Source organism: Amblyomma maculatum, chromosome 1 (genome assembly GCF_055883805.1).
Source record: "Amblyomma maculatum isolate TAMU_Amacu chromosome 1, ASM5588380v1, whole genome shotgun sequence".
NCBI lineage: Eukaryota > Metazoa > Arthropoda > Arachnida > Ixodida > Ixodidae > Amblyomma > Amblyomma maculatum.
The window spans coordinates 336,096,525-336,120,432 of record NC_139344.1 but is presented as its reverse complement, the minus strand read 5'-3'; the positions used below and the strand labels follow the sequence as shown (position 1 = coordinate 336,120,432).

Genomic DNA, 23,908 nt, shown 5'->3' with positions numbered 1-23,908 from the left:
GCCACTACTTCTGTACGACAAGAAAAAAAATATATATACAGAAAGACAAATGTGCTTTGTTCGGCGCTTGTTTCGGAGTATTCTAAGTATTGTAATACAAACAGCTCTCGTTCCAATTAAGCGCATTATTTTATACTTGTTGCGCTTGATACGGAGGGCATTTACACTGATTTGAGCTGTTTGAGTTTTTTATTTGTGGAAATGATTATTAGACATTTGGCATATGCTGTGCACATAAAAGAACACCGGCATCTGTTGTCAGTGCAGTGTTTCGTAACTCGCGCCGGCGCTCAGTAAGCGAGAGATGGAGAAAATGAGAGAGACTGAGAGGGATGAGGGGTGAAGAGGAAAGAGAGAAAAACAAATCGAGCACACGAGCATTTTCCTCTGCCATCGGCGCTCAATTTCCCGTCGTCGTTCGAGCACTCGCTAGCGGCTCTCGACTGTGCCGCGGTGGTAGGCATAGCGTAATTGAACTGAACATGCTTGCTTTTGTAGCGGTAGATTGGAGAGAAAACGGTTTCATTGGTTTAGCCGTTTTCCCTCTACTTCCACATACTCGACCTCCGCTGTCTACTTTACGAGCTTGCGTGTTAAGTCACGTTTGTGCCTCTGTGCTTGTTTCGGTCGAGCTCACGCAGAAGATTGAGGCCTTGTGGCCAGCGGCTCACGAAACGCGACATCACGCTATTTTTCTCCATAGGTCGCAGCTACAGGAAAAGAGGCAGGCGGAAGCTATATGACATCACGCACTTTCCAGACGTATATGACATTGCTTTATCAGGCTGCCTGAATATAAATGACACCATGAAGGCTCGAGTTGCGGAGTCCTCGTGTCATTCGCGACTAGCCGTGTAATTTTACTGAAGCTGCATGAGTTACAGCAAGCGCCACCAGCACAGCTGGTTGCGTCAACTGCATGACCACAAGGCCTCACGCAGACTCGACACGCTCACGGAAATGCTATTCCTAGTTTCCTTAGAGGGCCCTGTTATCACCATGTCAATATTGTAATCAGCTGTTTTCTCCCAGATCCGTGTCGCCAATATTGTGTATTATATAATTCAATTAATTTTACCCAGACGTTCTACTGCATAGCGCAATGCATATCTATCTACGCTCATACTAAACGCAGCTGAATTGAATCATTTTAACTGCAATAACACATTAGCTAACTACTGCTCCATATGAATTAATTACGAACAACACCATCCGTCCCGCGCTTTGCGGCACTCTGAACACCTAACTACTATCGCGCGTTTTCGATTTCATGAGGCTTGAAATGCCGCCACTTGTCACGCGTCCTGAAAGTCCGTCAGATGACGACCTTACAGAAAGATGCGTGATCGTCGGAAAACACGGCCACTGAAAAGACCGACGCAGAGGTCCAAACTGTCCAGCGGACGGCGTGCGTCGCAGTCAGCTGTTCGTAGCCGGCGCGTCGCGCTTCACACGCCGTCGGCGCCTGGCGTGCAAGGCATGTAGGGATACGTGCCCTCCCACTTCCTCCTCCATCGGACGCCGCGCCGACGCCCGAACGGGGGTGTTCGTGTATGCGGACCGCGTGGCCGCGTGTGTGTTGCCCTCCGCCAACACCGGACACTAGCTCCTTAGACGAGCCGTCTTGCGCGGAGTAGTGCGGAATACATGTGCACGGTATGGATTCGCCGGTCGCAGGTAAGCGCACCTACGGCGCGCGCTGTCAGCGAGCGTGGCACAAAAGAATTCACGGACGAGCCGCCGTTGCCGCCTCGCCTCGCTTTTGCTTCGTTACGGCGTGAGTTGCAAGCTAGCGTCGTCCGTAGCGCGACGGTGGTGCTCTCCGGTGGCCTCGACTGGCTGGCCGGCTGGCTTGTGCGGGTTCTTTTTGTGTGTGTGTGTTTTTTTTTTTGCCGTCGCAGTGGCTCTCGCATTTCTCTCTCCTTTTTTCTTGTTGTTTTGGTGGGGTGAAGTTTGCACTTGAACGATAACGCTTGTGATACTGGTTTGTCTTGGACATCCGCCGAACTTGATGCCGTCGAGCCAGGCGTCGGTTGCAGCAGTTGTAGCGGTTGTACTACTTCGATTCCAGTTTAGAAGGCTGAAAACTTTAGTTCTCAGAGTAGTTTCAAATTAGGCGCTGTAGTTGGCGACTGTGCAGCACCGATTAGACTGGCGCTATTACTTTGATACACTTGTAGAAACTCCAGCGAGCCTGTACACTGGATGAAAATAGTATCGGTCCGATCAAGAAAGTTATTGTCGAATGCGTGCGTACCGAAACAGGCCGATATCTCGAAAGGGGCGTGAGCCGGAGTAGGTGCATTATCTTAGTCTTATAATTGATGCTGCTCAGTAGAGCTCATCTTTCTTCCTTTTCGCTTTTGTTGTTCTTTTTTTCGCGACTGGCAAATGCTAGTGTGCGTGCGTGAATTTTTAAACAGCGCCCGATCTGCTCGGGACGGGGAGAGGTGCCGCGATCGCGCGCTGCGTGCCCCTCTTGATTGTTTTTGTTCTGCTTTGGCTCGACTCCAGCGTCTGTTTCAGTTTCTTTGTACAGTGCCCCACCTGTGGCAGCTTGTGTGTGACTGCACGGGGAAATCTGTTTGTTTTGATCCGATTATGTGGACGTGTAATATTTCGTTCTCGCCGTGTTATTAAGGGCGTACACGAAACAACTTCAAAAACAGGTGGTAGTTGACGGGCTGCCGGCTAGGGTAGCCTATGGAGTTACGCCTTGATTTTAGAAATTACCATTTGAAATCGGACGAGTCCTACACCCCTGCAGGTGTCACTAAATGCAGCTGGCGGTGTTCTAGTTCACTTCTTGCTTTCCGATCGTACTGTACCTTTCGTTCCGCGTTGAAAAACTTTTGCACGGCGACGCGTTCGTGAGCGATCTTGCGCGGGTTCGTCATAGAATTGGAAACATAAGTACAGTGGACATCTCGTAAACCAGAACTGCAGGATTAACTGTTGCTTTCGTCAAGTTAACATAGTATAGTGCATATATAAGGCCTCTTAGTTCGAGGTCCGCATATTACCCTCGAAGGTTCTGTCTTCTTCGAGTTACATAGTATTTCTAAATGGGAGTAGTAGTAGTACTAGTAATAGTGGACTTTATTAAGACACAACACTTAAGCTCGTAAGTAAAGCAGATATAATGTTATTCTGAATTTAGAGATGTGTTTTTCAGAAAACAGAATGTAATAATTGAGTGTTTCTGCTTGAAAGCAGAAGTAGGGATCATAATACCTGATTGTTTAAAAAAACCTGTAGAGGTGCAAAAATAAGAATAGTCCGGTTTTGACCAAAATTTAAAGGCCAGGCCAGTCAGTTGGCATGGCACCTCCCAATTAGAATAAACAAACATTCGGACTGCTAATTATATGCAGTTGGTTCCAGTTCGATCCAAATGAAACCAATAGGACAGCCAATTGGATCCAACAGGACTAGCAGGTCGGTTGGTCTTTTTGGATTATTCAACTGGTTTTACAGATTTCTATTGGCTTTTCCAGTTGATTCTAAGGTTCCAAATGGTGCCATGGGACCCAGTTGGATAATCCAGTTCAGAGAGATGACCCTATTTGAAATTCTCAAAGCCAGCTTGATAAATCAAACATGTTCTTCTGATGTAATAGAGCTAGCTTTTGGGATAGTTGGTGTGTGTTGAAATTGTAACAAAATGGGCGTACCAGCAGATGCAAAGGTGCATACTGGAGAAGAGACACTTGTGCTGTCCGTTTCTAACGGCTCTTCTTGTGTAGGCATGTTTTTGAAATTTGCTGATATCCTCACTTTGCTACAATTTCAAGGTTCTTAAATCCTCTTTGGGCATTTTAGTTGACTTTTGAGATTTCAAATGATGTCCCAGTAAAGAAGAAATTGGTACTAGTTAGACTTTTCAGTTAGAACATTCACAATTGTGTATTTTCAAGGAACAGCAGGCTCCAATTTGAATCGCAAGTGAGCCAATTAAAAGTTCTGATTGGATGTTTCAATTAGTAGCAATTCAGAAATTTTTCAACTGGAGTCCAGTTGACTCGAATAGTTGACTCGACTAGGGATATCGCGGACTGCTGTGCTAATTAGGTTTTTATAAAAAACATATTAGTAGCTTAACCCACTGAGACGTTTTCATCGCTTCCGCCACCGCCAATTCCTTGATGAAATGAAACAACTTTGCTCAGCGTGTAAGCGATACAGGCTGCATCAGGAGGGTCCCATGGAGGGAGTAGCAAAAGTCCGTTCTCTGTATATATATTGAGCTTATGTTCCTTCTATGCAATACAGGCTTATTTGTTCACCTTGCCTTCTTTAAATGCGTAGAATTTTCATGATTATAATTTCCTTGTAAATATGTTGGCATAAGGCATAGTAGTGATCTATTCAAAATAAGGCAAAAAGAAGTAAAAGGATCACGCCATCTGCAACATCTGCTATCGAATGCTAAAGCACCTGAGCTGTGGCCAGCAGTTGTTAAAAGGACAGCAAGTGGACAGTGAGAGGAAACAAAAGAAGGGATCAACAACCAGAAAGAACAGGTGGGAGGGATGTAATAATAATAATAATAATAATAATAATAATAATAATAATAATAATAATAATAATAATAATAATAATCAATCAATCAATCTTTATTTAATGTGCGCAGGAACAACCATGTGGTCTTTGTGCTGCAGCACAAATAAAAAAAAAATGAAAAAGCACAAACATGTTTACACACACAGAGAGAACACAAAAAGAGAAATAAATAGTACATGAAATGAAACTGAGACGAAAAGTATCACGGAAAGTAAGCAAACAATGAGTAGCATCACTTATATACAGAGTGAGAGAATGTTTTAGCACACCAGGAAATAAAGAAAAAAAAAAAAGAACGGTAGATAGAAGAGAAAAAAACAACAAATAACTGACATTGATTATAGTAATATAGAAATATACATAAAATAAACAACCATTCCAGGCGCAACAAGTGCATGGTACTTAAAACACAGGCTAGAAATACAGAATAATGCAATAAAGAAGTAAAATTAAACAAGGGACAGTAAGATTCGAATATAAAGTTTAAAGTTGAAATATAAGTAAGAAACGGATAAAAAGTAGTTCACGATACAGACAGCATTGAACAGGAGAAAAAGCAAAAAGTGAAGTAAATACAATTTAAGGCTAGAAAGTGGGAGTTATATGTGATAAAGTACTATTTAGAATACAATGCTACGAACATCCAATGTAAATGAACAGAGCGAGTTTTGGAAGATGTCAAGGTGAGGACAAAAAGAGTTAAATAACCACTGCATCCTGTCCAGAGGGGAGTGGGAATGAAGAGGAGAAACCTGAAATGGTCTGAATTCCCTCATGCTCTTTCGCGGAACGCGCAATAATAATAATAATAATAATAATAATAATAATAATAATAATAATAATAATAATAATAATAATAATAATAATAATAATAATAATAACAATAATAATAATAATAATAATAATAATAATAATAAAGATAATAAAGCCAACGTGAGGCTTGGTGGACTTGGCCCAAAAAAAAGGAAACATTTCAGATACAGTCTGTTATTCAGATAGATACAGAGGCAGCATGAAGGAAAATTTATCTAGGTGCTATTTAAGAGATACATATCAACAAAATGCAACATTGTAGGAGTTATACTGACGATAAGTACATGCCAACTAAAAAATAAAGAAAAAGAAAGTACAAAAAGGAAAGTACAACATGAAGAAACAAAATAGAAAGAAAAAAGTACTAGTTCATGTAAGAGCAAGATTTCATTCTGGCAGTTTGGTTAGCTGCACTAGAGTATTGCAAAATTGAATGTTTTGGTTTTTAATGAAACACATGAGTTTGGACTTCGAATCGACTTGGACGAAGCCGCCTGGAAGAAGGTTGAAAATAGTCGGGGTATATATCGTTTTGAAGGTAGCGCAAAAAACAAGGACCAAGAGTAGAAGGACACACCACGATCACTTAGGCTTCTTTAGCAAAATGCTAGAGTGACATAGTACAAAATATTGTGCGCATTTTTAAATAATAATAATAATAATAATAATAATAATAATAATAATAATAATAATAATAATAATAATAATAATAATAATAATAATAATAATAATAATAATAATAATAATAATAATAAAGCATATTTAATTACGTATAGGTGTTACCAGGCGCACCATATAAGGGACGTTCATTTTGCAGATGTATGCATATATATAGCCCTGACTAGATAAGCTTTTTGAGTTTTCAGTTCATACTTGACTTATTAAATCTTCCTGTGGCGCAAGTTGGTAGTTCATCTTGATGTATGGGTTTTATAGCGCAAACACAAGGACAAGGAAGGCGAGACACACACAAAGCTCTTGTACGTGTGTGTCTCGCCTTCCTTGTCCTTGCCATTGTTGGAACTATAAAACCCCTACATCAAGGTACTTGACTTTGGCCACATAGGTATTAAGGTGTTGTGTGCACTAACATTCAAGAAAATTACCTTAATGAATATCCTGCTGTGAAGCCTGTTGTCTGAGGAATATGGTTACTGGGACACCTGGATTAATGTGTATTCTTTGTATTTGCCTAAATGCAAGCTGCACCTTATGTAACAAGAATAGCAGGAAATGTAATTGAGAACAGGCTTAATAATTCTTGTAAGTCATGGATTTTTATTAATGAAAAAAATTTCTCGTCTTAATTTTAAATTGATGGAATTGGTGTGGGCATAACTGTATAAGAACAGGTTCTGCTTATTGCAATATAAGTAGTAAATATCTCAGTTAATGATGGCAAACTTTGGAGGGGTAATGTATTTTGTTGTTAGAGATGTTGATTTTGAGTCTTTGTTTTTACCATGAAAGTTTACTTACTTTATTTAGCTTCCTGCTGTACAGTGCATTGCCATGTTAAAATATTATGTTAAAATATTTGCTGTCATAATATTTGTGTTGCATTAATACTTGCTTACGACAAGGAAGTTCAGTTCTCTGGCAAAGAGTTTTATGTCCTTGCTAGGGAAAAGAAGTGCCTTGCTTATTTCTTTTTCTTGTGTTGAAAAGGTTATGGTCGCTTATACATTTCCTTCATAATTTAACCTACATTATAGCTCATTTCATATTCTTACCGTGAAACATTGCCCTCCTTTTGTATTAGTGAATTTAACTGGAAAAAAAGAAAAAAAATTTGTGGGACTCTCAAGCATCACTTTAGAGTTAACACAATCGCGTTTTCATTTAGCAAATTTTTTTTTTTAAGTTAGTTTTAGTGCGAGGGGTGCACAGTATTTGTCTCGCTTCTTGGCGGACACCTACAATTACAATTACACCTACAAAATACATGCAGCGGCACAAAGTCAGTATGCTCTTAAGCCTTGTTGCCAGCAACTTCGGACAAAATACAGTTTAGCAGCACTTTTCTAATTTAAGCTTTATCTAACACGTGTAATTTCGGCTTGTTTTCTACTAAAATGTTATTTCCTCACCCAAATACGTTATGTGTTATGTGTTATGAAGTTATAAAGTTGCTACGACATGAATATTTTTGTTGCTTGAACAAGTCGGTAGCATGGCATAGCAGTTGCCTGTATTGCTGGAGTTTCTGGAAAGGACAACTTAAATAATATAAAAATACAAGTTTGTTGTGGGCCTCCAATCTTTATCTTTATATTGCTGGTGTTGGCTTGCTTGGATCCAGGATCCATTTTAATGTTGGCACTTATACAGTGGAAATCGTGTTCTATCAGTGTGAAAATAATGGCAAACAGCATTTGAATTTTATTTAGAAAAGATAAAAACAAAGCTTTGCTTCTGGCTTTCCTCTTGGCTCGCCTCCGCCTGGTCACGCTTGTGAAGTGAGCAGATCATGATTGTAACAAACACATTTATTAATGAGGGTTATAACTCCTGTTGTTCAAGGGCACTGAAGCAGCAGGGAAGGAAGGATTGGGTTATATATGGGGAAATTCATTTTTATGTTATTTATTTTTTCACTGAAAAAGGTTGAGACTCCAAGCAAGGTACTTAACCTATTTTAGTATAGCATGCTTTTAGGACTAGGGATACTTCAATATTTTTCTGAATTCTCAATCAACACAGTTTTTGTCATAAAGTTGCCAAAAATTGTGCCATTGTATAAATTAGTAATGTGCAGGTAGCCCACTTACAGAAAAATTGTCCCGGCAGCTCTTTTGTGTAAAGTGCTAGAAAATACGATTTCCAAACATATCATAGTTTTACTTGAGCCTACAAATGCAATGATGGATATCCAGTGAGGCTTTCATCATGGATTCAGCACAATCACACAGATTGTGCTGAACAGATTATGCTAGCAGCATTCTCTCATGACATATCTCATTCTCTTGATAAGAGTGAGCTAACAATTTATAAACTTATCTGAGATGTTTAACGCCATCCATCATTGGAAGCTCTTGCAAAAGCTTAAATTTATGTTAGAAAAAGCTTAATTTTTTTCATTGGATACCTAGTATTTTTTCTCCGTGCTCACAATGCAAATATTTTAATTCCATTATATCACTAGTGCTTTACTTTTCATTAGGCATGCCACAGTGTTTGGTTTTTGGTCTACTTTTCTTGTAATGCATTTATCTTCTACCACTTGATGTATTAACTAGGATGTGCCTGTTCGCTGACAGTTCGCTGACTAAATACCGAGTTGCTCACATACAAAAAGTTCTTACACAAGCTAATTTATGCATTGTGATTTAGTCACTTTACAACTATTTTGAATATTGTGAGCCGTTTTCATTAGGAGTCTGTCACAAGCTAAGCATTTCACTTTTAAGTCCTTGTATTGACTTTTAGTAATACTGTTTCTTTCTGTGCCCTGTTGAAATTTAGACCTCCCTTCCTCGCTTTGCTGATGTTCTTTTTTTGAATGGATTTTTGTAGTGCGCAACTAGTAACTGACAAATTTTTACTGTGCATTTTGCTATACTCCTGTATCTCATATGCTGCTGATTGCAGCAATTTTTTTTTTTTTTTTTCAGTCATGTTTCCTTCTACCATGGCCTCAGGCAAAGCTAGAGCATGAAAAATAAATGTCCCTATATAAATAGAATAACTTTGCCATCATTGTTGTGTCATTTGGTACTTTAAATTTACGCATAAACTACCAGATGTCCTTTTAATGCACTGTATATTCGATCATGCCCGTATTGGACCATGTTATCAGTGTTATCTGGTATTGGCAAAGTGAGATGTCCGGGGCACTTTCGGGAATAAATAAAATGCGATTTTCCGTGGCCTTACCTGTATTTCACGCTGTCAGGGCTAGTGTATTATTGGTTTATTTGTTTACATGTTTATGATCTATTGCAGTCATGGTATTCAAGCAGGAAAGGGATTATATAATAACGTAAATATTAACTTGAATATGCAGTCAGAAACACAAAAAATTAATGCGTAAATCAGCAGTACAGCACAGGTATCTGTGGCAGTGCTTTCAGATAGACTGTGACAGTGTTCTTTCTACCGACGTGCTTTGGGGGCTTTCTGAAGTACTTATGCTTCACCATGGTACACAGTTTCTTGAAATTCATGCACTACTTTCATCAGCTTGCTGATTTTTAACAAGTGTACCTATCATGTACAGTGTACCTAGCATAACTGTAAAACTGCTGGCTTCTGTGCATTTTCCTCAAGTGTATTTCTTAGCATTTTTAGGAGGGGTTGTCACTTTGTTTATAACATAAAGGGACTTGTTGGAGTTTAAAGTTTTCTGAACAAAAGCTTGCAGGTTTTTTTGAAGGCTCAGAGATTGTTATCTAGCAATAAATAGCCTTGGTGTCAAATCATGAGATGACTGGAAGAGGCTGAGTTCTCGACCAGCGTGATTGTTCTTACCTCAAACTGGAATTGTCAGCAAATCAGGTCTGGCATTCTGAATTGCTTAACTGCTATTTCCTGCTAACCTCGATAAAACTTCTCTGTGCTTTATCCTATACTGAAATCCTTATTAGCACACAGACTATATACAGTTCACTTCTTCATAGCTGCTGCATTGGTGACTTGTTACTGAGTTTACAAGGACATTAGCAGATCTTTGAGAGCTGATAAGTATAAGCACTAATTGGAAATTGTGCACTCTTTATTTCATATTTGTTTTTTATCATTTTTTTTTCTGCAGACGAACGAGAGGATGTGCAAAGAAAAACATTTACGAAGTGGATCAATTCACAGCTTGCCAAGGTATGCCTTTTTCTGTGGCTAAGATTTTGTAAATGGCTAGTGCGCTACATTGACAATGACAGAAAGACTAATAATTTAGGTATGTGTCATGTTTTACATATTCTACCCATTTTCCAAACCTTTTTTCTATCCATAGGCTGACCAGCCTCTTGTCAACGACCTCTTTCAAGACTTCAGAGATGGAACCAGGCTACTGACATTGCTCGAGGTTCTTTGTGGCCAACAACTGGTATGATGCAGGCTTGATTGTGCATTCAGATGCCAGTGTAGGGCAAAGTAGGATGAAATTTCAAGTAACCTAAACCAAAAACTAAGCACTAGCTTTGCATAGCTTTGGAAAAAAAAATGAGCCCTTCTGCGATGTTTGGTACATGAAACATACTTTAAGCTTCGAGTGAAGATAAAAAGGCTTTTATTGTTCAGAAAGGCTCACCGATACTGAGAAAATATGCTGATACAGATAGAAGTGGAGGCTAAATATTGAGTGTTTGAATAAAAAAACAGTAGGTATAGGGGTTAAATGTTTTTTTTTTTTTTTTTTTTTTTTTTAGTTTGAAAACAAATAGATGCATGCTGTTTACCTTTGTAACAGCAGTTAACAAACATGTCGTTGCAATTCAAATATTTTCACGCAACTTCTTATTAGTGCACTGTCTGTGTGAGCCGCCGACAATTACAAACCTTTGGTGAACTGGAAGAATGTCAGAAAGTGAAGTACAGGCAGTATTTTTGGTAGAGGCTATTTTCACATGCGAAGTGCAGCTATCTCAAGTATTTTATTTATGTGTCTCTGCGGCTAGACCACACTGCTATCTGTTGCTAATCAGGTTGTCATAAAAGTCCCCAGTGCTTTCGACATCATCATAAGTATAAAGTTTGAATCGAAGGTTTTTGGAAGGAATGTATGTTCTATTTTAAGCTCTAATTTTCTGGCCAGTAAATATGTTTGGATGCCCGAAAAACTGAACAAGACCACTGAAAACCATTTTAATTAACTAAACAATAAACTAAACTGGATGGAGTTATACTCAGTGCACTTTTAATATATATTATGGATATATTGGTCATACAGCTTGGTCTTTCTTGCCTGTTGTGTACAATGGGCTTGCTGGGATGGTTCTTGTATCTGAACAGAAGCGGGAAAGAGGAAACCTGAGAGTTCATCATATCAACAATGTTAGCAGGGCACTTCAAGTTTTGGAAGCTAACAATGTAAGTATTTTTCATTCACTGTAACTTTGCAAATTCCTGAAAATTACCAATGGCAACTGTAATGGTTGTGTACTGCAAAGTATAGTGGCTGGAGTTGTTTTACTATGAAAATTTTAAGTATGAAATTATTCAGGGCCGTCAGGAGTCGTATCCATGTGGTGCATAGCAAGGCAATTGCTACTAAGGAAATGATCGAAGGCACTAGCATCAACGAGCATATAATGTTCAGTAAAACCAGTTGCTAGGTTAGTGGTTTCGTTTCTTTTAAAGGTGAAGTTTTGTAGTACTGAAAAAAAGTGAACACCAAGTTATGCAGTGAATAGGACATTCACTGTCCATTGTCTAACTGTATGTTTGTCCTTCTTTACTGCTCTAGAACTTCATCTTTATTAAGGCTTATAATTTAGTCTCATGGTTGCAGCTTTACTGTTTCGTGTGCCGTGTTTAGTGATTAATTTTAATGTGTTGTGCATTGCAGAAGCATTGTATAGTATTCTTAGTATTGTATTGTCTTTTTAAAAGGCAGCTGTGGGAGCTCTTAGTTTGAGTTCATGATCCCTTTCCTAAGAGTCCCCTTTCTCCAATAACAAAAACAAAACATTCTCCAAGATATCAACTAGAGGCCCTTTAAAGGAGCAAAAGACCTGGAAACTGAAAGTAGATACTGACTAACCTATGACGTTCTCGGAAACAGGCACGAAACCTAATGTGTGCATGTCGACTGTAAGTGACAGCTTGGACCACGATTTATCTGAAATGACTAAAAGCAAGCTCAAAATATTGCCCTCCTGCAAATGTAGAGTGAATATAGATGGCTGCGTATCCAGTGGCACCTTGTGCTCAATGTTGCCCATATATATCTCCCCTACTGAAAGCACAAACTAAAAAATTATCAGAAAACTAGGGAGAAAATAGTATAAAAATTTTAGTGAACTCTGATTAGGTGGAGAAAACGCCGGAGTTTCCCTTCAACACACAACACACACAACTTTGATGTCTGCACCTGTACGCATATTTTGTATGGGAAAGCAAAAACCTTAGCTTTCCAAATTAAGTATTGAGGTGTATTGCGCTTGCAGACGTGTGACTCGCAGAAGAAAAGTGTGCTCACCCTGTGTATTGAAATTACATGTACATCTTTCTCATTGGTTTATTGCAATTGTAGACAGAATGTTGGCATTGCAGAAACATATTTTAGAGATATTAATCTGTTTGCTGCTTTCAGGTCAAGCTTGTCAATATCAGCACAAATGATATTGTTGATGGCAATCCCAAGCTCACATTAGGCCTCATCTGGAGTATTATCCTTCACTGGCAGGTATGTGACAAAATAGAGGATGTGGTTCGTGTCTATGCAGTTCATTTGCTATTGTAGTACATCGTCACGTCCATTGTGTGCATATGCTCCATACTGCTGTTGGAAAAACTGATATCTACGTCATTCTGGGCCCACACACTATCGTGTAAAGAGCATTTTGCTCATTAGCGACTGTATTGCGAATGCGTGCTCATGAACGCATGCACACATTTAACACTATGTTACTTTTTCTTGTCACTGGCATGTCATGTATGGTTGTATCCAAACAAAATATGTTGCTTTTACTTCGCTGTATATGCAAACACTTGAACATAAGTTTAGTATATTTGCTCCATTGAGTTTACTAATGGTTTAATTTTATATTCTGGGACATTATTTGGTTGCCAGTATTTTAAAATAGTTTTATAGTCTGTGAGCATTTTGACATAAAAAACTTGTGCACTTTCTGATCATTTAACGCCAGGAGATTACACTTTATGAGAGTGGTAATTTTAAATAGCAACTGTAGCGGTTAGTTTAGAATGAAATCTGATTTTGGAATTGGTGTAGAGTTGCATATTTATACTTAAATTTATTGCATTTTATGCATTAATAGCAAGAAATGGTTCTAGTTGCCTTATTCCTCCGTTCTTAGTCTAATGCAGCTATTTCAAAGCAAGGTTTAGAAAAGTTGTATGTAGCTTGCCATTCAGGACTTGCATAAAGTTTTCCCGTGATTTAATCACCTGCTTGGATAATATTTGAAGCTATGACTTGACCATTGTAGCACGGAGGCCGTTGATTAGCAATGTGCGTAATTTTCGTTTTTCTTCAGGTGCACGGCGTGTTGAAAAGGGCATCTAGCGATGTACACCAAACAAACCTGGAGAAAACTCTTCTAGCCTGGTGCAGAGATGTCACGAAAGGGTGTGTTTCGCTCTATTCACTTTTGCCATTGTCGTCATGTAATTGCCATCCTCATTACCTCTAGGAAATGCCAAAGCAGCTTCTCAGGTTTCTTGCCTTATCTCTGTCTTGTCGTTAACTTGTGGCTTTCAAACCAAGCATCACCATTGGCTAAATTACATTAGGCAGTTTGGCTTTTGCATATTCAAAATCTTCTAGGCTTTTGCTTTTGCTGATTCTTACTGATAGCTTGATAGCTTGATACTTTTATTGCCATGCGATACATCAAACGAAACTCATATAAAGAGCTACATGTGTGTTGAGAGAAAGAAGGAAATGGTGTAAATTTATGTTTCTCATGCACAGCTTTTCAAAGACAACAAAACTTGCGGCTTTTTTTACAGCGAGAACTGTTATATGATTAACATAGCTAATGGCCTTGCTTCCTATCTCGGAATTTACAGTTTCGGCTTTAAGATATGCATTACATTACAAATTAAATTAATTAGTCACGTAACTGAAATTGTAATTGAATTTAATATAAGGAACCAAAACTGTAACGGCTTTTGCTGATTGATGCGCTAAACCGAGTAATTTTGCCCCCTTAGCTCAAATAGCTTTTTTTTTTTTAAATTGCAGAATGAGTACACATTGTAGCAAGAGGAGTGGATCTGTTTTGTAAGGTTAAAAATGGTTCCTTGATAGCATGTATGCATAAACTACACTAATTAATGAGGTTGCAGTGTATTGCTGTGCGGCATTTAAATATACTCCATCACACATCTTGTGAGAATGCATCATTCATTTACTTTAGCGTTGATACTGGTTGATTATGATTATATGAACTTGCTATCTCATTAATACATCTCTTATGTCTCTCTAGATACATTGGAGTGGAAATCAGGAATTTCACTACAAGCTGGATTGATGGCCTTGCGTTCAATGCCATAGTACATAAGTTCAGGTAGGTTAGTTACGGAATTTAAGTTCGCTACAAATTTTTACATAAAAGCTGTGCTGCCTTTTGCCCCGGTTAGAATTTGTTCTCCTTTTTTGCCTTGGTAAAAACTCCTTAACCCTATGTTTTCTGCTCTATCTTTATTCTATTTCTTCCTGCCTAGGCCTGACTTGTTTGACTACAAGAGCCTGCTTAACAAAGACCCAAACTCTCGGCTGGAACACGCCTTTCAGCTTGCGGAGAAACAGTTGGGGATTGAGCGACTTCTAGATCCTGAAGGTAATAATGTTTCCATGAATGGATATTGCCATCCAACTCTGCAGAACCATGCTATGCTCCGGATTGCATTATGCAGGTGACTGTATAGGTGGTGAGCTGTGAAGAGGAGCCTAAACAGCTCTGAGCAGCACATTTAGTGATAGTATTTATATTTCAACAACTAGCTCTCCTAGCAGCCTTCATTGTGACAGATCGTTATCTTTGTCTTGCTAAGCATCTTGCCCAAATATTTAATTTTTTTCTTCTACCTTCTTGTTTGCAGATGTAAACACACTGCATCCTGATAAAAAGTCCGTCATGATGTACGTAATGTGCTTTTTTCAAGTATTGCACCAGCAAAACATCCCTCTGCGAAAGGGCAGCTCATCAGAGTACTCGGATAGTGAAACTTCATTTCATCAGGTGAGCCGAGTCTCTTTGGGTCATTTGACGTTGCAATTTGTTTTGGTTAGTTTTGGTGCTCATATCATATACACTTTTAGTTTTGAGACACATCAGTTGGCTCTCAAAATAGGAGAACGTGACCACACAAACTATTTTTAAAGTGTGGCTAGATAGTCAAATGAGTAGGGTAGGAGATGAACATAGTGTTTAAGGTAGGTTGATGACATGACTACTGTTAGTAATTTTTTCGAATATTGATTTTCAGTTTTGGAACTGTAGCTACCAAGTGGGTGTAATTACAGCAGATAATTACTTATGCAAACTAAAATTTCAAAATGGGCTTTCAGTCTGGCATATACGTAACTGTGACCGTCTTACTCCAAATGTATTTGTGATTGTAGCTGCTCTAGATGCTGAGATATACACCAGAATTATGGGAAAGTTTGTCAGGAACACTGTCTGGACAATGACTTGGTAATATTTTACTCCTGGTTATGGTTGATAAAACATGTTATGAAACCTGCTAGTTCAGTTTCTACCTTTGTCACTGGTTCTTTCAAGTACCTGAAGCACTTGAGTCTCTTGTATGAGGGTCTCCCTCTTTCTTCTGATAAGGCTGGAGTCTTATCAAGATAGGTGTCTCGTCTTGCATTGCTGGCATTCTTTTTTCTTTACGAGCGGTCTGCTTTCAAGTGAAGCTGGAAGTTGTTTGTGCTGGAACGGAATTTTGGCGCGATGACAGCCGTGTAGTTTGTGCATGTGGTCCATGTGCCAAAGTGTAGTTCCGTCCGACCTGCTCTTGAAATTGTGTTTGGGATGTCAGATCTTCAGGTAGGCTGCTTAATGTTGCTGTTGAGTACACCTGAGCAGTCCTTCCTTGTGACTAACCTTCTTGGGAGCTCTGGATGGTTTTTTTTTTCTGCTTATCTGCATTGTCTCGGCAAAATTAAATTGCTTTGCCAAACATTGAAGATTTAGCTAGTGTTGGTCGTAGGGAGTATATCTATTCACATTACTTAGTTCGGAAACTGTACTGAGCATAACTGCATGTCTGGTGTAATCATTAATCACATGTCTGCAGACAGCAGAAGATTCAAAGTGTTATTGAGTTGTTGGGGGGAAACACTTTTGGCGGACATTAGTTCTGATAGATTTTGTTATTTGGAAGAAAGCAAAGGCATTCAGAAAATTACAGGATAAAATTTAGTGCGGTCAGAATTAAATCATTCTATGCATTACTCCTCTGAACTTTCTCCATGTAGTAAATTCAAGCTGGTCAAAAGTGCATTTCATTTTTTTTTTTAGTTTTTTTTTTATCAACTTGAGTAAGTTTTTCATTGCCTTCTTGGTTTATAATAAGAAAGTACATTTGACTCGCTCATGCGTTATATTGAAATATTGGAATTTATTAATTGTAAAGACAATAAAGACAGTGTCGACACTTCAAAAACAGTCACTGTAAAGGCATTATCTTGAATTGTATTTTTTTTTTTAGTTTATTCACTTCAAAGCAAGTGTTGACAATATATATTAATTTTGGTTTTTGCTAGAAATGCTGTTGCAAATTAAATATTGTGGCACGCATGATTTACCTGCCTGTTATCTCTGAGTAACCAAAATAACTGCTGCTATACCTCAAAAAGAAAAAAGAAACAATTAAACAAGAAAAAAAAATCATTGTTCGGGGATACTGGATATGTTGTATGCTGCCTTGATGAGCAGTCGTAAAGGGACATTGAGCCCATCCAATTGCTTTTTAGCAGGGAGTGTTGAAGTTACTCTGTCAGCAAGACTAGGGGTGTGCGGATACTTAGCACACAACACTGAATTGAATGTCAACAGTGTACCTCCGCAACCAAATAAAAATGTGAAGAATGTCAGAATTAGAGCGGTTCTTTAATGTAAATAAGGATAATCAAATTATCAGCTTATGCATTGCAAGCTTCGTGTAAATTCAGAACCGTTGTCACATAGCCATTTTCATTAATTGTCTTGCTAACTGTCTTTTGTTGGGCAGTTGTTGGTCTTTTTGTGCTGTTCCTAAGAAAAATTGTAAGTACTGTACAGAATAAGTGACCTCTCATGGGGAACCCTTGGCAACAGCCAACTGAGGCAGGGCCACACATGTGACTATTTATAGGGTTGCATTCTGTCAGTGGCATGGGGCCACGATATATGCTTAAGCAGTGCCATCCGGTGCCAAAAAAGCCTTTTCTTTGTTGTCGTGCAGTGGCTAAGTTTTGAATTTCTGGATAAAAAAAAAAAAAAATGGCCGTTCGAATAATATTGCTTTGTTAACCTTTTTTTTTATTTCGTTCCTGAGTTCTCAAAATAAATTGCATGCAAATTATTTATGATCTCCTGAGCCGTATGTTACCTCTGGTCACATGACTAGGTGCTCGTGAGCCGAAATTACTATTTTGAAAGGTGTCAGGGGCCACTGGAAGCGGTGGTTCTATACTGTTGACAAGCACAATTAGTATGCCTTTCTGTTGTAAGCCCAGAATTGATAAGTTTAAAGTTGATACTGTTTCATAAACAATGGGGCTGCCTTTGAATCTATTTGAAGCATCCGTAATGTTGGGCAAACTATCACATCGTGCTTAACAGTGTCTTTTTCGCGGCACAGGATGTTGGAAAAGGCGCCAGCCCCATGCAGGCAGCTAAAAGTGGAGCAGTGGGTGGTGCCAGTTCTACACGTGGGGTTGCCACCAACGTGAACAGCTACCAGAGCAGTTTGGAAGAAGTGCTGACCTGGCTGCTGGAGGCAGAAGACCGCCTGGTCAATCTGCCCCCCATCGGCAACACTGTGGCACAAGTGAAGGATCTCTTCCACAAGCATGAGGTGAGAGATGGACTCGGATGGGATTCACACCTTTGTGGATCAGTATTGCCACTGCCTCCTTTTTCTCGCTGCCTGCACAACTTTAAATGCACATCAGTGATTGACATAACGTTGAGAGAGAGAAGAAAACAATTTTAGGGGAGCACTTAGGTCACCTTATGTGCAGCAAGCCTTTGGCCACCCTGCTACATATTTGGAATGCACCTTATTCCTCGAGAGAGAGAGAGAGAGAAAGAGAGAATAAAGTCTCTCCCTCTCTTAAAGAGAGGCTCTCTCTATATCTCAGTTATGACTATCATTGTCTATCACTATAACTATATGCATATACCAGAACCACCCCCGCTGTTCCCACTGACACATATTGCAAACAAATCTCACCCACGGGATTTTCACCATGATCTAAATAAGGGTTTCACCTTAAAAAGCAGATTGAGTTACAAAATCAGTAGGAATTAATGATATCCAAACCGAAATTAAGAGGAGGATAGGGACATGATCTGGGCACGTAATATGGAAAGCAGATGAACCGATGGTGTGCTAGAATAATGTAGTGGATTCCAAGAAATGATAAATATAGCGAGGGTGGCAAAGAGGTTGGGTGGGCAAATGTAGTTATAGCAGGATGCAACTAGTGAATACAGAGGTTAATGCCCTTCTTAGGAAGGCCTAATTAAATTCGTAGCAGGATGGCAGCATTCCTTCACAGTGTCCAGTTTTCTCCATTATGTAACAGCTGCTGCTGCTCCTGTAGCTGCAGAGTGTGTAACCTTATCCATCCATTACCTTATCTACGATCTGATAAATTTTTCCTCATCATTGATTCGGCTTTCCTTACTTTGAGGCTCCACTTTTCTTCTTTACTTTAATCGATGGCTTCAAACTTGCGTCATGAACCACGGGATCTGCTTCAATCTAATCTTATATTTTTATTTTGAGGCACACTAGCAGGAACTCGCACTTCCTCTTGAATTCTTTGTGCTTTGTACTCATATTACACATATTGGATTTTCTATTGCTTGTTACTTTTTCCTCAGTCTTCTTTGGGGCTTTTTCTTTCTCTGTTAACCTTTAGTCTCTGATGAGTTGTGGCAAGTGTGCCCCTTCATGCACCAAGTTGATGAAGATTTCTTTTTAACCTTCAGGATTTTATGCTGGAGCTGACTAGAAATCAAGGCCGCGTGGGAGAAGTGCTTCAGGAAGGTCGGCGGGTCACCCGTGAAGCTGGCATATCGGCACAGGAGAAGGAGGAGATCGAAATTCAAATGACGCTGCTCAACACACGCTGGGAGAGTCTCAGGCACAGTGCCATGGACATGCAGACAAAGCTACAGGAAGCATTGATGAAGTCGCAACAGCAACAACAGCACGCCTTGCGCCAATGGCTGACAGAGACGGAAGACAGGATAAGCCGGTTTGGACCTGTTGGTCCCGACTTGGAGGCAGCGCGACGACAAATGGAGGAGCACAAACGACTCCAAGAAGACATAGAGAAAGAACAAGAAGTGGTTAACTCCCTGTCGCATATGGTTGTTGTTGTAGACGAGTCCAGTGCTGAAAACGCATTCACGGCGCTGGAGGATGAGCTATCGGCGCTTGGCGAGCGCTGGTCAACGGTGTGCCGCTGGGTGGAGGATTATGGCACGCAGCTGGAGGCGCTGATCAACACGCTTCAGCTGCTGAGCACGGAGGAACCACGGCTGCAGCAGTGGCTTCTCATGCAAGAGGCACAGCTGTGTCGCATGGAGAAGGCCGACGCCACCCGGGCTTCGGTGCAGGAAGTGCTGGACATGGTCAAGTGCCTTCAGGTGTTGGAGCAAGACCTGGACTACCACAACAAGCGCCTTGACAACATATCAAACGAGATTCAGAAGACAATCAAGGTCCTTGACAAGGGTTCACTAGCCGCGACCGAGCTGTCCCGCAAGCAGGAGCAGCTGACCCATCGATGGGATGCGCTGCTTCAGAAAATGGAGAACATGAGCAGAAAGCTGGCCAAGGGCAGCACAGAGCAGAAAGTGAAGGCTGAGGCAGAAGAAAAGGCCTTCACCTACAGCCTGTTTAAGAAGGAATCGTATGGCAGCTCTCCGAGAACCGCTTTAGGGAGAGAGCCCCTGTCTGACTTTGGAGCCAAGAAGAGGCGTCTGGACAGCTGGAAAGTAAAGGAATGGCAGCGGGCCCTCGAAAACGTCACAGCCTGGCTCGAGAAAGTAGAGAACCAACTGGGGATTGATCCCGAACGACCACTGTCACAGGAACAGCTCAAGGCGCTCCTAGAGCGCATGAGCATTGAGGAGTTGCAGGTGCTTACGGAAGATGTGGAGCGGCAAGTCGCCATGAACAAAGGAGAGGTAGCCCAACTTGTTCAGCAGGGAAGGGATGTCGTGGAGGGCCTCGATGCAGTTGGCGAGCAGACCAAGGAGGTCCAGGGGGTTCTGCGGGAGGTAGAGGTACGCTGGCACGAGGTGCAGAATATGGTGCAGTCCCAACGGGAGCACCTGGAAGGGCTGCACGCTTGCCGTGAGCTCCAGGCCGAAGGGGACGCCCTCGAACGCCTGCTGGCCTCACATCGACGCTGGCTGGAGAACTCACAAGCTACAGCTCGGCAGCGAAAGGAGACAGACGACTTGAGAAGGCTGCTGGAGCAGTGCAAGGTACATCTATTGTGTTTACTTCGTGTAGGCTTCACAGTAATGCATATTGCTTTCATGTGTGTCCATCAATGCAAGATGTGTTCATGATGGTAGTTCACTCCTTGCAGTTTTTACAGCCTTCTCTTGAAGATAGTTGCCAAGTGGCCAAAAGGGGGCAGTGTCGCCAATGTTTGTAGTCTGCAGGATCCAGTTTCAATAACTGATGATATTGTTTGTTAGTTACTGCCATTTGCTTTTGTTAGTAGAGTTTCTGTTATGGAAGTTGCATGGGTGAGATTTCACTCCTCTTTTCAGATAACTGAGATTTGGGTGTCTGCATCTTACTTCCTCATTGTGGTACTCTAAAGCTCTTGTTAATGCCAAAGGATGTGCCATTTCTTCTACTTCATATTTATATTGCAGACAAAGCTGGCATTTTGGCATTCTGGGCTTGAGTGATGGCATTTTTGGCCTGCAGTCACTCTGGCCTCTTAGGGATTACTCAGTGTCCAGACGCTTTGTCACAAGCGTAGTTGCTGCACATTTAGCTTTTTGTGATCGTGACGGGTTGGCATGTTGGGCATGACAGGGCTTCTGCTATATCAGTATCCACCTGTGACGGGGCCATTTTCATCGAGAAGAGCATTGTATGCAGTGGGATGTCAAGCCTAAACTTTTCTCCTCTTTTTTATTGCAGTAAAATTGTTGTCATAGTGGTCACCAAGAAAATGCACCATCTTCATTACCATCATAGCACAGCATCAGACTGTACAACGCTGTTTGTAACTTCAGCTTGATGTATGTGACGCCCATTAGAATCATACATGTTGAGCCTGTGCAATACAGTGCAGGTGTCAAGGCTTTTGCGTTGCTGCATGTCCCTTCCATGTTTGTTTCTTTTTGATGTGAGCAAGCTATGAGGCCATTGATGTCACTGCTTTTCCAGATGAGGCTGAAGACGCTGGACAGCCAGGAGGACAAGGTGCTGAGGCTGCAGGAGAAAGGACAGGCTCTCCAGGCCAGGGTGCCCACGCTGAGCGCAGAGCCGGTCTTCGTGCAGCTGGAGAAGCTTGCAAACCAGTGGGCAGAGACAGGAACAAAGATAGGTGGGCCACAATCACAGGCTGGGCTGGTCAGGGCAGTCCATGCATTGCATGCCGTAGTGTGAGAACATGCTTCAGAAGACAAAGAAGAAATATCTGTAAAATTTTGCTGGCTTCCAATTAGGTTGCCTAGCAATTTTATATCTCTTATTCTTGGACCATTCTTTGCTTTAACTAGAGATTGGCTTTCCTATTGTGATCGAAAAACACTGATAAAGTTACACTGAATGCATTTTTGGATATTGGGCTTTAACCAAAAAAGGTAAGTATTTCTTGCTTGAATACCAGAATTAGCTGGCTTTCAGCACCAGTTACGACAGGCCACCGAAGGAAATTAGGGTAGTTCGGCAGGGAGTCAGTGGTATCAACGAAATTTAGTACATTGGCTACGAGTTTCGAGACATTCATCTGCAAACTTGCAAGCTGCTGCAGATCTGGAGGGCTGGATTCAATTCCAGTAGGGGCTGTAAGATAGGCCGACATCTTCCAAATACACTTCTCCACTATGTGTAAGGACAGTGGACGCACGTTCCTTGGGGGAGTCGGGGGGGTTTGAATATGCCTGTTTATGTTGCAGTTGCCAGGGTCGGAACCCTGCGTTCAGTCAGACTAAGATAATTGGAAGAAGAAAGGGGCAGCTTGAAAGGCAGATCGTAGAAGCGGTGCCCATTATACACGCGCTGTAGGATGAATGCGTTAGCTCACCTTCCATTTACCTCCTCCAAAAAGAATTTGATTTTCTTGCGATGTGACCTTTTGATTCTTGCTCATTTTCCTTTTCATTTCTTTTCATGTGATTTTGGGTACTTTTTGGAGTAGTTGCATTGTCTTGTTTCCACGTGCTTTCAAGTTTTAACTTCTTGGTCATTTTGTCATGTGCAGCTTGCATCATTTATGACGCACCTTTTGATGGTTTACATGTGTGCGTGGTTGTCTTTTGGTTTGCCAAAGGTCTTCTTTTGATTTTTGGTTCGTTATTTTTTCTTACCTGGTTCTAAGATTACAAGTGCCACCTGGTTATAAAGCCTTCAATGTTTTTAATAAAACTTCAGTTGCAAGTACCGCCCTGTGTCATCACCTCTCTCGGTCCTGTGTTTGCTGTGGTTTTAATATCCAAATATATCACCAACTGGCCGACTTATCTACCCTCCTAACGAACGATGAAATACGCATTTTTATAAAGTTGGCGAAGTATTGAGAAAAAAAAAATCAAAACTGAAAAGACCAACCCCTGCTTATATCTTGTCTACTCCCTTCCTCCCCTCCCTTCTTGTGCTGCCACGCTTATTACTTGTGATTCACTTGAGAATTTGAAATTGGAAAAATGTGTCATGCACAATACCATGCTTTCCTGGTCTGTTTTTCACTCGCTTTTAAACAAGTCACTGCCTCACATACTCTGATTTTGTGTGCAATAAGTGATGAGAGCAGATATAAGTGGGTGTTATTAAGAGGCATAGAAAGGAACTTTTAGTCTTGTCTTGCAAGACAGTATTTTTTCAGCTCAGTTTGTGTACCAACTTTTCTCTTTGAGAAGAGTGCATTGGTTCCTTCCTTTAGCTGGGTGATCTTTATGCAGCTGACTTAGAGGCACAGCTGGGTCGGTCGCTTGAGCGAGCTCCACCCCCCAAGCTATTGGAAGCTGTGGACGCACTGGATGCCTGGATTCGGAGTGTCCAGCTGGCTCTGGAGTCCGAGAAGTCTCAAGTGGACAGCATGGAAGCCATGGAGGATCAGCTGCAGAAATACAAGGTACACACTACACGCTTGACTTGCTTTCACAGTTGTTATGCGGGGGGGGGGGGGGGGAGGGGGGGGGGGGGGGGGGAGGGGGGTGCAGATCAAATTAAATCAAATCAAATTTTATTTCTCTCCAAAAAATGAAGAAAGAGGGCAATGGAAAGAAAACTGCAAGAAAGCAGCTTGACAAAGCCCGGCCCCAAAAAACAGCAATAAAGATATAAAAGCACTGAAATTGAGTTTGTATAAAATCAGCAGTTTAAATACAGAAGACGATGTGAAAGTTTACTTTAGGGACACATTAAGTGGGCAACAACATATGGTGTACACGAGGTAACACATAATCACGTCAATGTATATATA

General features: G+C 40.8%; 1 protein-coding gene across 6 annotated transcripts in view; it reads left to right on the top strand.

Annotated features, from left to right (window-relative positions):
• The window catches only part of Dys (Dystrophin), a 517,227-nt gene that overhangs the window by 133,743 nt on the left and 359,576 nt on the right, over positions 1–23,908 (top strand). For 5 of the 6 annotated variants that reach the window (XM_084587908.1, XM_084587892.1, XM_084587901.1 and 2 more), the window contains 12 exons: positions 10,130–10,191; positions 10,328–10,420; positions 11,326–11,403; positions 12,629–12,721; positions 13,536–13,627; positions 14,490–14,570; positions 14,728–14,843; positions 15,106–15,245; positions 17,857–18,072; positions 19,215–20,723; positions 21,649–21,808; positions 23,385–23,557. In XM_084587908.1, the coding sequence (XP_084444034.1) occupies positions 10,130–10,191; positions 10,328–10,420; positions 11,326–11,403; positions 12,629–12,721; positions 13,536–13,627; positions 14,490–14,570; positions 14,728–14,843; positions 15,106–15,245; positions 17,857–18,072; positions 19,215–20,723; positions 21,649–21,808; positions 23,385–23,557 (2,813 nt within the window). Of the gene's footprint in view, positions 1–1,514; positions 1,678–10,129; positions 10,192–10,327; positions 10,421–11,325; positions 11,404–12,628; positions 12,722–13,535; positions 13,628–14,489; positions 14,571–14,727; positions 14,844–15,105; positions 15,246–17,856; positions 18,073–19,214; positions 20,724–21,648; positions 21,809–23,384; positions 23,558–23,908 lie in introns of those variants that run through there. The other variant, XM_084587920.1, reaches the window with a different exon arrangement.